The 12859-nt window shown below is 44.0% G+C and overlaps 1 protein-coding gene across 1 annotated transcript in view; it reads left to right on the top strand.

The window, feature by feature from the left end:
- Window positions 1-12859, top strand: part of epha6 (eph receptor A6) — an 832733-nt gene that overhangs the window by 774693 nt on the left and 45181 nt on the right. Inside the window, exons 12-13 of the mRNA XM_078559784.1 lie at window positions 4895-4956; window positions 9290-9499. Of these exons, the coding sequence (XP_078415910.1) occupies window positions 4895-4956; window positions 9290-9499 (272 nt within the window). The remainder of the gene's footprint in view (window positions 1-4894; window positions 4957-9289; window positions 9500-12859) is intronic.

Raw genomic sequence — 12859 nt, 5'->3', positions numbered from 1 at the left:
TCATTCTGAATTCACACACTCACAAGGCCATCACACATTCACTGGCATCTCACTCACTGCCAGCTCAAGGGACATCACCACCCATTCTCACACACACACTCTCACATCTCCATCTGGCCTCATCTCCACTGGAGACTGCCTCCTCAGCCCTCAGCATCTTGAGGCCACTTGCACAGGTCAATATGTGCCCCCACACACACCCTGGGATAGCCCCCTTCCCCAGTACAGCCCTCGCATTGCAGCCTCTTTCCTTGTCTGAGGCCTCTTCTCCCTCTTCCCCGGACAAGCCCTAGCCCTGCAGCCATTGAAAAGCCACCTCTGCCTTATGGCTGGTCTAGCAGATAGAGACCTGCCTGTGAGCAGTCAGGTGTGAGGTCCTCAGACGTAGGTGGAGGTTAGACAATGAGGCCTGCAAGGCAGCAGGATGACAGACTTGTGGGTGAAGTTAAGGTGAGTTTTGCTATGTTGGAGGCAGAAGACTGTGGGTTGTGCAGAGGAAAAGATGAGGGGAGCAGGGGTGGGAGGGAGGAGAAAAAGGTGCCTGTGGCTGCCTACGGATAGAGCTCCAAAGCAGAACAGCTCAATAGGTGCAGCCACCACGTGTTCCACAGCACTAACTTCCTCAACCTGACAGCATTGCCTTTTCACTGGAATCTTCTTTATCACTGAGACGAGTACTGTGCTAGTTCTTGGGTTGCACTGATTATGATATTTATAGAGAAATCAAAGGCCTGGAAGCTGTTTAATAACATAAGCAAGAACTGAAAGATGAAAGTAAAAAAAAACCTTACCCTAAGGGATAATAGATGTCTGTTCAAATTTAACATCATTTGTAATGACTTTATTTTCAACTGCTGTGTCCCAGACAGGGCATCAAAAATCCCTTGCTGCAAAAGAAAATGTAACAGAACGCGCCGAAATATTATTTGTGTTCTTGGTGATGTTCACATCTCAAATAATTATAACTAGATTTTTTTGAAATGTTATTTATTTGGAGTGTACTGCTCCAACAAGCAGCTTTTCAAATGACTTTTGTGTTGTGGGCATGTGCTGAGAGCCTGGTATATCAACCATTGCAGAGAAATATTGCAGCAAAGTCAGACAAGAGAATTCAAAGACTCATAAAACACAACAGATTTACCTGACATCAGAAAAGATTTATCAATTACTGTCAATTCCATTAATATTTGAGGCATGTAAGACACTTCCTAAAACCTGAGCCTTTTCTAACAGACAAGAGATGGCTGTGAATTTTAAAAAGTACAGTTCTATTTAAAGAATGGTGCATATTTTTACATAAAGAAGGACAAGTGCATTCTCAAGAATTCAGCTGCAGTATTTCCAAAACAACCTGCTTAATATAACTTAGTCTTGAGTTTTTGTTTGTGGTTTGAACACAAATTGCCAGAGGAACACTGAGACTATACTTAACATGGGAGTAGAAAACCGTTTGTAGTTGTTGCCCTCCAGATTTTTGCAAATCACATCAAAGGAAGTTATCTCGCTTCCTGTGACCATTGAAGATGGAGATGAGGAGGGAGTTATTCTGTCCGAGGGGCATGAATCTTTGGAATTCTTTATGTCAGAGAGGTGTGGTGGATGGATGTGTCATTGAATTTATTCAAGGCTGAGATTCTTGAAATATAGGGGAGACAAGGGTTGTGGGGAACAGGCAGGATAGTGGACTTGAGGCCAAGATCAGATCAGCCACGATCTTAGTGAATGGCGGAGCAGGCTCAAGAGGCCAAATGACCTACTCCTGCTCCGATTTCTTGTGTTCTTATGACCACAAACTTCTTGGGGAGGATTTTTCCCTTGTCAGACAGGCTCGGTGGGGGCAGGTGGGGCCAGTCAGGAATCCACCTGCCTCCCGCAATCGGGGCCAGACCGCGATTTCATGCTGGCAGGCCAATTAAGGCCCACCCGACATGAAACGCACATGGTGATGCTCAGCACTGCCTGTGTGGGGAGTGGGGGGGTGGGGAAGAGCGCAAGAGCGCAAGTTCGCGCATGCGCATGGATGTGCGCTGAAAAATCTCCCTGAGGCACAGAGCTGCCTCAGGGAGATGAAGAGTTTAAAGATTTTTAAAATGTTATGAAACATGCGTACTCATGTGACTCTGTCATATGAGCAGGGACATGTTATTAATAAAATGTTTTAATTTTTATTTAATTTTTAATAGTTTTTGGAAACCTCATCCCGCCCGTGAATGAGGTTTCCTAAAAAGTGTAAAGGCCAATTGGTCTTTTCGCCTGTGAAAAATTTTGTTCAATTACCTTTTTAATGGCCTTAATAGGCCTTTTAATTGCTGGCGGGCGCGCTGCCAACTCCCGTGCGTGCCCACTGACTGAAATATTGCATGTGTACGCGATGACGTCGGGATGACCTCTCATCCAAATGCAGTGAGGCTAATGTTAAAATGTGATCTATTGGCCCTGAAAATCCATGGTCACCTACTGCACTGGTAAATGATCGGGTCCTACCTGCATTGGATGAACACCATTTTGAAGATTTCCTTTCATTCAAGACCAAGCATGTGTGGAAGTCAGTACACAGACTGAAGTGAACCATATCAGCTTCCAGATGGGCAGAAGTAGATCCCACCAAGGAGATCAAAGCCAGCCAACTTTATTTTTTATAAAAATTACTGTTCTCCTTACACAGAGACCAAGGACAGGATTTTCTGTTTTGGACCCCAACATCAGTGTCAAATGCAGGTACCAACCCCTCACCATGTTAGACCATAAGATCATCAGACAGAGGAGCAGAAATTAGGCCATTCAGCCCATCGAGTCTGCTCCGCCATTCAATCATGGCTGATAAGTTTCTCAACCCCATTCTCCCGCCTTCTCCCCGTAACCTTTGATCCCCTTACCAATCAAGAACCTATCTATCTCGGTCTAAAATACACTCAGTGACCTGGCCTCCACAGCCTTCTGTGGCAATTAATTCCATAGATTCACCACTCCCTGGCTAAAGAAGTTTCTCCTCATCTCTGTTCTAAAAGGTCTTCCCTTTACTCTGAGGCTGTACCCTCGGGTCCTAGTCTCTCCTACTAATGGAAACATCTTCCCCACGTCCACTCTATCCAGGCCTTTCAGTATTCTGTAAGTTTCAATCAGATCCCCCCTCATCCTTCTAAACTCCATTGAGTATAGACCCAGAGTCCTCAAACGTTCCTCATATGTTAAGCCTTTCATTCCTGGGATCATTCTCGTGAACCTCCCCTGGACCCTCTCCAGGGCCAGCACATCCTTCCTGAGATACGGGGCCCAAAATTGCTCACAATATTCTAAATGTGGTCTGACCAAAGCCTTATAAACACTCAGCAGCACATCCCTGCTTTTATATTCTAGTCCTCTCGAAATAAATGCCAACATTGCATTTGCCTTCCTAAATACCGACTCAACCTGCAAGTTAACCTTAAGAGAATCCTGGACTAGGACTCCCAAGTCCCTTTGCACTCCAGGTTTCTGAATTCTCTCCCCATTTAGAAAATAGTCTATGCCTCTAATCTTCCTACCAAAGTGCATGACCTCACACTTCCCCGCGTTGTATTCCATCTGCCACTTCTTTGCCCATTCTCCTAACCTGTCTAAATTCTTCTGCAGCATCCCCGCCTCCTCAATACTACCTGTCCCTCCACCTATCTTTGTATCATCTGCAAACTTAGCCAGGATGCCCTCAGTTCCTTCACCTAGATCATTAATGTATAAAGTGAAAAGTTGTGGTCCCAACACTGACCCTTGCGGAACTCCACTAGTCACCAGCCACCATCCTGAGAAGGACCCCCTTATCCCCACTCTCTGCCTCCTGCCAGACAGCCAATCTTTTATCCATGCTAGTACCTTGCCTCTAACACCATGGGCTCTTATCTTACTGAGCAGCCTCCTGTGCGGCACCTTGTCAAAGGCCTTCTGGAAGTCCAAGTCCAAGCTCTCCTTTGTCTAACCTGCTCGTTACCTCCTCAAAGAATTGTTGAAAGCAGACACCCAACATCAATTGTGCCAGGAATTACCAGTTAGTGGATGGAGGATGCACATGCCATCCAATAAAGGATGGTGAGCTGGAGAGCCAATAAGGGGCCCTCCAACATGGACAGAGCTGCAACTTGCCATTGCAAGTAAGGGAGTTCCATCTTGTGGTGCCTTCTCAGCATTTTTAAAATATTTGAAGTAAAAGGTGGACACAACTGGCAGATCGCTTTGGGGAGGGGAAACCCCTCCACAGGGCAGCCTGCAGCCATCGATATGGCTGAGCAGGCAGAGGACCATCGCAAAGTCATCCTGGAGCACTGGACCCCTTAGCCTGCCACCAGGAGGCTGCCTCCAGGCAGCTAGCTGCCCTGCTCCTGACACTGCAGGGGATCCCAATGTCTGACTGGAAATTTGCAGTTGTCCCCTGATTACTGGCCTTAATTAGCCTCTTAATTATTTTAACAAGCTACCTACTACTTATGGGCAGGTAACTGTTCCGACCTTGATCCGGCCTCCAGAAAAGTGGCTCTGGGGCAGGATAGTGCCAGCTAACCAGCTTGCTGGTTGGCAGCAGAAAATAACACACCCGCCCACCTCAGTACCCACTCCCATATCGGGGCCAAAATCCTGGCCCAAGAGAGATATAGTGGGGTTCTGCGTGAATGGTGTCAGTACTGGGCAGTGTGTTTGCAGTGGTGCCTGTGACCTCTTACTCCAAATTAAGCTAATTTATTATTAATATTAAAACATCTGGCAATGTATCTCATTCTCTGATAATCAAAGCAGATATTTTATAAGTAAATCTGTTTGCAGTTTGGTCTGCTCTTTGGTACTTAAGCCCTTACTCCTACTCTCGTCTCTCTGGAGCCATGTGCTTTACATAATGTTCTGCTTGTTTCTTTTGCTGCATCCACAGGTAGGCCAGTGATGATAGTGGTTGAATATATGGAAAATGGATCCCTGGACTCATTTCTGAGGGTGAGCCAACAGACCAAATTACAATGTAATAGTGATTTATGAACAATGATCAGAGCTGGAGTTATTTGTTGTAAATACATTTTTAAATCTTGTTCCTCTTTGTGTCAAATGCACAATAGTGCTTTTCCCGAAGATGTTCCACTATCTTCTTTTTTTAATTGCAAGTCATAACAAAAGAAGATTTGATTTTCAAATACAATTATTAAGGCTTGTGGCTTCAAGTGAATGGGGTTTAGGGAACTGGTATTCAAATGAATGCATTAATTTAATACTTTCACAGACACATACATAATGTGCTTTAACAGACTTGTACAGTTAGCACAGATCCATGATGCCAACAGGGAGCCTCGCCAGCAGCAGCCCTGTTTTATAACATTAACACTAGCATCTCACAGGACAACCTGTTCCCATTGTAAACAGAGGAGTCTGTTTCTGATTTTATCCCATGTTATGGGTTATATGGGTTATATAATTTTCCTTTTAATAAGACCTAAGATTATCAGCACAGAAATTGCACCAGTTATTTGCTCTGCTGCAGATTCACAGAGCAAACGTCTGAACTGCCGATAGGACGTCTCACCCATCAGCAGCACAAATCAGAGATTCAGGCGTACGCCACACATAATTTTCCAATCGTTCATTATAAATCATGAGCATTGCACATCTGAATTTCATATCTCCACTGCCAGTGACAAGGCCCCATGCCAGCAATGGGACATAAAAATATCATCATAAAATCTGACATGAAGCACATTTATTGTAACTTTCTAAGCATCTGAATATTAGTGGAAATTTCCACTGAGGTAATAATGAAGTTAGAAAGTCATTCATGTAGCTAATCAGGCTACATTGATTTCCCTAGGGCCCTACCTGCAGAGCCCACACAGGTTTCTTCAATGAGGAAACCCATGCACATCAGGCAAGTAGCAGCCCACGATATTGCCTGCCCTTGGGGAATCAATGTAGGTATGTGTAGGAAGCAATGTTACCTGAGCAAATTTAGCCCCCAGTGTGTCTAGAAATTATGACAAGCGGATTTCTAGGGTGCGGGAAAGTAAAGGAAAGGTCGTGAGGAGGGTAAAAATGATGCACAGAGAGGATTGGGAGAGTGGAGCAGAGGAAATGTATGAAGCAACAGACTTAGCATGGGGAGGATGGAAGGTTAGAAAAGATTTGAAGAGAAGGGTGGGAAATAGTGTTTGCAAGGAGAGGGCGAGCTGCATCCATAGGAACAGGAGTAGACTATTCATCTGCTACAACTTCTTCTGCCATTGAACTACATCAAGGCTGACCTCTACCTGACGTCCATTTACCCATATTTTCTGCATATCCCATGATACTTCATCAAAGAAAAATCTATTAATCTTTGATGTTTAATATTAAAATATTTTTAATAATAAGGCTATTATTGACATATTTGAATAGCATCAAGCATTTGGAGCTATGATAAAGTGCAGTTCCCTTATTATCAATTCCAATTTGGCAGCTTTTTGAAAATACTGTATTAAGTTAACCAGGCTAATTGAATAGTGTAGAGATAATTCAAAATACATTTCAAAACAACATCAAGGCAAAATGAAACGCTGGGGCGGAGGGGGGAGGGCGGGTGCGAATTTTCTTCTGGGTGCAGAAGCATGCTTTGGTGCACGAATGGCCGCACTTTTATTTGGAGGAAATCTGATTTTCCCTGTATTCCTGACCCCATGCCATTTTCCTCTGGCCTTTGAGTGGGTCGGGAATGCTTAGTGTGCAAAAAGCACACCTGCTGCCACTAAGGTTGGGCTCCATTTTACACGGAGGGTGAAAATTGGATATCCTGCTGCATACCGTTTTCATCTGGTGGCGCAGGGTTTTGGAAGCCCATGAAAGGCACATCCGATTTGAGAGTTCATGATGCAAATGGAAGGCTGCTGAGGAGTCAGGTACATTCTGAAAAGTGTGTAAAATGTTTTCACACCTTCAGATGTCACTATTAGGTGCTCCATTGTAATGTAGATGTGTTTTTAATGCAGTGATTCAACCTGGGGACCTGTCCTGTAAGGGTAAGTTGACATTTAGGAGGCAGTTTGTAGGTGGGAGGAGACTGGACAAGGGAATAGAGAATGGAGTCAAGACAGCAAGAAATGAGTTCTGTGGGCCAGGAACAGGCTGACATGATCGGTCTACCGGGACAGTCCTGTTTGTGGATTTTGGGGAGGAGATAGAAGTGGGCTGTCCGAGGTTGGGAGACTATGAGATTGGAAGCTGTGGAGGTAAGATCCCCAGAGGAGATGAGGTCAGTGACAGTCCTGGAAACAATAGCTTGATGTTCAGTGGTGGTGTCCAGGGGGAGGTAGGAAGAAGTGTCTGAGAGTTGGCGCTCAGCCTCTGCAAGGTAGAGGTCAGTATGCCAGACAACAACAACACCACCCTCGTTGGCAAGTTTGATAACAGAGCCAGGGTTGGACCTAAGAGAACAAAGTGCAGCAAGTTCAGAAGGAGACAGGTTAGAGTGGGTGAGAGGAGCAGAGAAATTGAGATGGCCAATGTTACACCAACAGTTCTCGGTGAAAAGATCAAGATCAGGTAAGAGGCCAGAGGGAGGGGCCCAGGTGGAGGGAGAATATGGAAGGCAGGTGGAAGAATCCATTGAACGGGAGGGGGACTCCTGCCCAAAGAAGTGAGCACAGAAACGAAGGCAGCGGAAGAAGAGTTCAGCGACGTGCCAAGCCCGAAATTCATTGAGTTGAGGGCATAAGGGTATGAAACTGAGTCCTTTGCTGAGTACAGAACATTTAGCATAGAGAGGGGGAGGTCAAAGGTATGATGAGTACACCACAAGGGCTGGGGTTAGAAGAAGTGATGGGATCAGAGAGATGGGAAGGGGTGGAGTGTCCTGGATGGGCATTGGTATCAATAGGTTATTGGAGTTTGCATCCCTTAAGGAAAGGAAGAGAAAAAGTTTCTTGTTAAGGCGTCGGATGAAGTGAGTTGACACTTACATTGGCCGGCATTGTGTAGTTGTTCACATGCATTATAGTACTTTTCCAAGGGACAAAATACCATAATGTATTAAAGGAAAGAAAAAAAAATGCCCTCTACTGTCATGTTTTTGTGCTCTGATTTAATTGAAATGGTAAATCTGGCTGTTTAAAAATAACTGTTTCTGAAGGTGGAAAAATTGACTGCATCTGCTCTCCCCCATTGATTGACAGGCATTCTGCTTTGAAATGGATATCTATCTGTCAGTGGAGCTGCAAATTTTTGTTATGGCAGCTGCTTCAATATGAATGCTTGACTGGGTTTCAAAAGCCTCAGCTCAGCAGGTGGTCTTATTGACTATTGAAATGTTTATGAGCCTATAATAACAGATTATGCCTTTCATGTGGTTTCTTGTTTGTTTGCAACCTAATTGGCACTTAAAAGATTACAACCCGTTTTTCTCCTTGAAGTTTTTCGGTCCAGTAGTAATGATAGTGAGTATGAATTCTGGGTTTTCTTAGATTGTTAGAGGTTTAATGGTTTTCCGATGATTTTAAAATAATTCCCATTGATAATGCATGGCTCCTGAGAACTATTCATTGTGCATACTGGGTGAGCGGCTATGGAAGATACATGAGGGGGTCAAAGAGATGGCATGGGGTAGCACAGGGGAACGTGAGGGGCGTGGGGTGCCATAGGGCCATAGAGTTGGCATGGGGTGGCTTGGAGGTGGGTGAGGGATGAGATGGTAAGGGGTGAAGTTTAGGCAGCCTTTAAATGATGTTGGGAGCTGACCAGATATATTGGAGAACTGAGGCGGCCTTTCCAACCACCCCACCTCTGCACCTACACTTCTCACGCACTCCATTGCGGCTCACAAAGTATACTGCGAACCCATCCATGGTGTGAGGAAATACCTCATAAAGTGACAAACGGGTCGGGTGTGCATTTTGCAAGCTGTGGATGTGTTCAGATTGAGTTTTCCGAAGCCCAAACAAAAATTTCACCCTAGATGTGTGGAAATAGGAAATAAAATAGAATCAAAAAGAAATACATTAAGCAAATAAGCAAAAATGGTTTAATTATTCATGCCAATAAATATGCTAAATATATGGCGTAAACTACAAAAATGAGTTAAGCTGATTTAATGGTGGAATTTAAACACTGGATTATGGATAAGAATCATGCGATCAGGCATTATACTTGAAGGCAAGCCCTTATACATTGTTACAGTATTTTAAAAAAATTGTTGTACAACAGTAGAAATAGAAGAAATTGTTTCACATATTAATTCATAAAGAGAGATTACCTGTCCTATAGTAAAACAAATTATTTGTATTTGATGGCTCTTCTAAAATTTTGTATTATGCAGAAACATGATGGACATTTCACAGTCATCCAACTAGTGGGCATGCTTCGAGGGATAGCATCTGGTATGAAATACCTGTCTGACATGGGCTATGTACACCGCGACTTGGCTGCTCGCAATATCCTTGTCAATAGTAACCTCGTCTGTAAAGTATCAGATTTTGGTCTTTCTAGAGTGCTTGAAGATGACCCTGAAGCTGCATATACTACAACAGTAAGTCAGAAATCATTATTAAGGAATTGACAGACAGCATCAGCCTAATAGTTATTATTTAATTGTGTTTGGATGAGTACAGTTAGAGTGGTCAATTAGTATAGTTCTGTGTGTGACTCCAAAGATGCTTTTAAATATACATAATGCCACTGAACTCTATACGCAAAATACATTTGGATGTGCAAAAACTTTCATTCATATAGTTGATGATAATTCAAATTAACTTCCTCCATTATGCAGAAATCTCCAGGAAAGTGTTTCAAATAAGATGTTGCACACGTAATTATGAACATCAAGCAGCAGTGTAATTGTCTTCAGCTCAGTTAATCTTTGGATATGCCCAATTCAGTAGATCTGCCATCAACTGGAAACACACATGGTTGTACTCTTTTCCCGTGTGATATAACATCCGTATATTTGTTCCATGCACTGCCATTCACAATAATTGTGATGAATTGCCCTCCTGTGAAGTTTGTCATAGACTGGAACATAAGGCAGAGGTTGATCAGCAGCATCAAATGCAGTGAAAAGGGACATTTATAATAGCATCAGCATGCCAAGATCTGTCAGAGAATGGTTCTGAAGGCTCTGCTACTTCAGGGCAAAAACATGCACTTTACAGCCTAATAAAATGGAGAGAAGTGATGGCATTTTGAAGAATACTAACCAACTTTAAAAGTAGAGTGTTAAATTCCCAACCTGAGGGTGGAAAAGGTTAACTTTTTTTTTATTTGTTCACAGGATGTGGGTGTCACTGGTTAGGCCAGCATTTACTGCCCATCGCTAATTGCCCTTGAGAAGATAGTGCAGTCCATGTGGTGTAGGTACACTGACAGTGCTGTTAGAAAGGGAGTTCCAGAATTTTAACCCAACAACAGTGAAGAAATGGTGATACAGTTCCAAGTCAGGATGCTGTGTGGCTTGGAAGGGAACTTGCAGGTGGTGATGTTCCCATGTATCTGCTTCTCTTGTCTTCCTAGGTGGTAGAGGTCGTGGGTTTGGAAGGTGATGTTGAAGGAGCCTTGGTGAGATGCTGTAGTGCATCTTATAGATGGTACACACTGCTGCCACTGTGTGTTGGTAGTGGAGAGAGTGAATGTTGAAGGTAGTGGATGGGGTGCCGATCAAGTGGGCTGCTTTGTCCTGATGGTGTTGAGCTTCTTGAGTGTTCTAGGGGCTGCACTCTTCCTGGCAAGTGGAGAGTATTCCATCACACTCCTGGCTTATGCCTTGTAGATGGTGGACAGGCTTTGGGGAGTCAGGAGGTGAGTTACTCTCCACAGGCTCTTGTAGCCACAGTTTTTATATGGCTGGTCCAGTTCAGTTTCTAGTCAATGGTAACCTCCAGGATGTTGATAGTGGGGGCTTCAGGGATGGTAATGCCATTGAATGTCAAGAGGAGATAGTTAATTTCTCTCCTGTTGGAGATGGTCAATGCCTGGCACTTGTGTGGTGCAAATGTTACTTGCCACTTGTCAGCCCAAGCCTGATTGTTGTCCAGGTCTTGCTGCATATGGGCACAGACTGCTTCAGTGTCTGAGGAGTTGCAAATGGAGCTGAACATTAGGCAATCATCAGCAAACATCCCCACTTCTGATTTTATGATGGCGAGAAGGTCATTGATGAAACAGCTGAAGATGGTTGGGCCCAGGACACTACCTGCAGTGATGTCCTGGGACTGAGTTGATTGGTCTTCAACAACCACAACCATCTTTCTTTGTACTAGCCATGACTCCAACCAGTGGAGAGTTTTCTCCTGATTCGCATTGACTGCAGATTTGTTCCGGCTCCCTGATGCCATTCTCAGTCAAATGCTGCCTTGATTTCAAGGGCAGACACTCTCACTTCACCTCTTGCATTCAGCTCTTTTGTCCATGTTTGGACCATGACTGTAATGAGGTCTGGAGCTGAGTGGCCCTGGGAGAACCCAAACTTTGCCTCAGCTGATACAGTTTTGTCATTTTTTGCCTGAACCATTAGTTACAGAGCAATATTATGTGAAGGAAGGATTCCCTGGGATGAATCCCACAAAAAGGAATTTCACTCATCACTTGCAATTTTTTCCCCAACTCATGTGCAGTTTAAATAATTAATGTCATAATTGATAGGGCATAATTGATAGGATATTTGTCAGCTTGTGTTGAGTGATAGCCTGGGTCCAAGAGGAAGTGGGAACACCCAGTGTGCAGTGGTTGTAATCTGTATGTATAGGGATGTTCTGATATGTCCACTGATACCGTCATGTCAAAGCACGCATTGGATTCCAGAATTATATCAGTGCTAGCTGCTACCTTTAAACTATTGCTACTCTATTGCTAAACCTCTTTGGAGAATCTCAGTGGAGGTAATTAGCTAGATCAGTGAGAGTTGGCAGCTCCATGCTATGATTTTACACTGAATTTGTACAAGTGGGAAAAAAGACTTCCATCCATTCTTCTGGGCTATATTTAATTCCGGATCATGGAGGTAAATGTACATAGTTATAAACCATAACTGAACTGGGAGGCCACTAGCTTAAGGCTCTAATTGGGCAGGCAGCATCCTTAATTGGATGATGGACTCACAAGCAGCCAATTGGGAAGCCACCTGCAGTAAAATTGTCAAGTCGCTGCTGGAAAGAACAGGCCCAAGACCGACTTTTCACCCCAATGTTGGGATCCCGAAGCCCACAGTAAAATTCAGCTTAAGCTGACTTGTCCAGGAAATTTAATTATTTTCTAAAAAAAATAACTAAAGTTACCACTGTGCTGCCTACATTTGGATGCTGTCTTGAAATTTACAACCCAATAGATTACAGCCATCTTTTTTCACTCCTGTGCTCCATGGCACCATTTACAACAACAATGGATATCTATATATCACCTTTAATAAAACATCCCAAAAGAGGTGCATCCCTCTGGAGGTGGGCTGGAGGGGGGAGAGTGAGCTGTGGGGGGGTGGGGATGGGGGTGGGGGGGAGGGGGTGAGGGGTGGGAAGGGGGTGGGGGTTGGGGAGATGGAATGCCTGTCATCTTCCTACCACCATACCATTTTACCATCAATGGGGAAATTGGAGGACAGCCCTCCTGCCACTTAGGTGGCCAATTAAGGACCTTGTCCCACTGCTGCTGACATTTGATCAGTGATTTTGCAAGCCTGGGCTGGCTGAGTATGGTCAATATGCAGAATACAGACTGCACTCAACCATCCTGCCCTTGCAAAATCTAAAACAAACATTTACTGTTAGACCAGATTCTGCAACGGGGCGGCACTTGTTGTAGAATCCTGACTGTGCTAATAGCTATACTAACAACCCAATTTAATATAATCAGTCAAGCTTGTAGTGTGGCTCATTTACGTTTGCTAAAAGTAGTGTACATT

The sequence above is a fragment of the Cetorhinus maximus genome, chromosome 16 (assembly GCF_964194155.1).
Source record: "Cetorhinus maximus chromosome 16, sCetMax3.hap1.1, whole genome shotgun sequence".
NCBI classification, from domain to species: Eukaryota; Metazoa; Chordata; class Chondrichthyes; order Lamniformes; family Cetorhinidae; genus Cetorhinus; species Cetorhinus maximus.
This window is presented reverse-complemented; position numbering and strand designations above follow the sequence as displayed.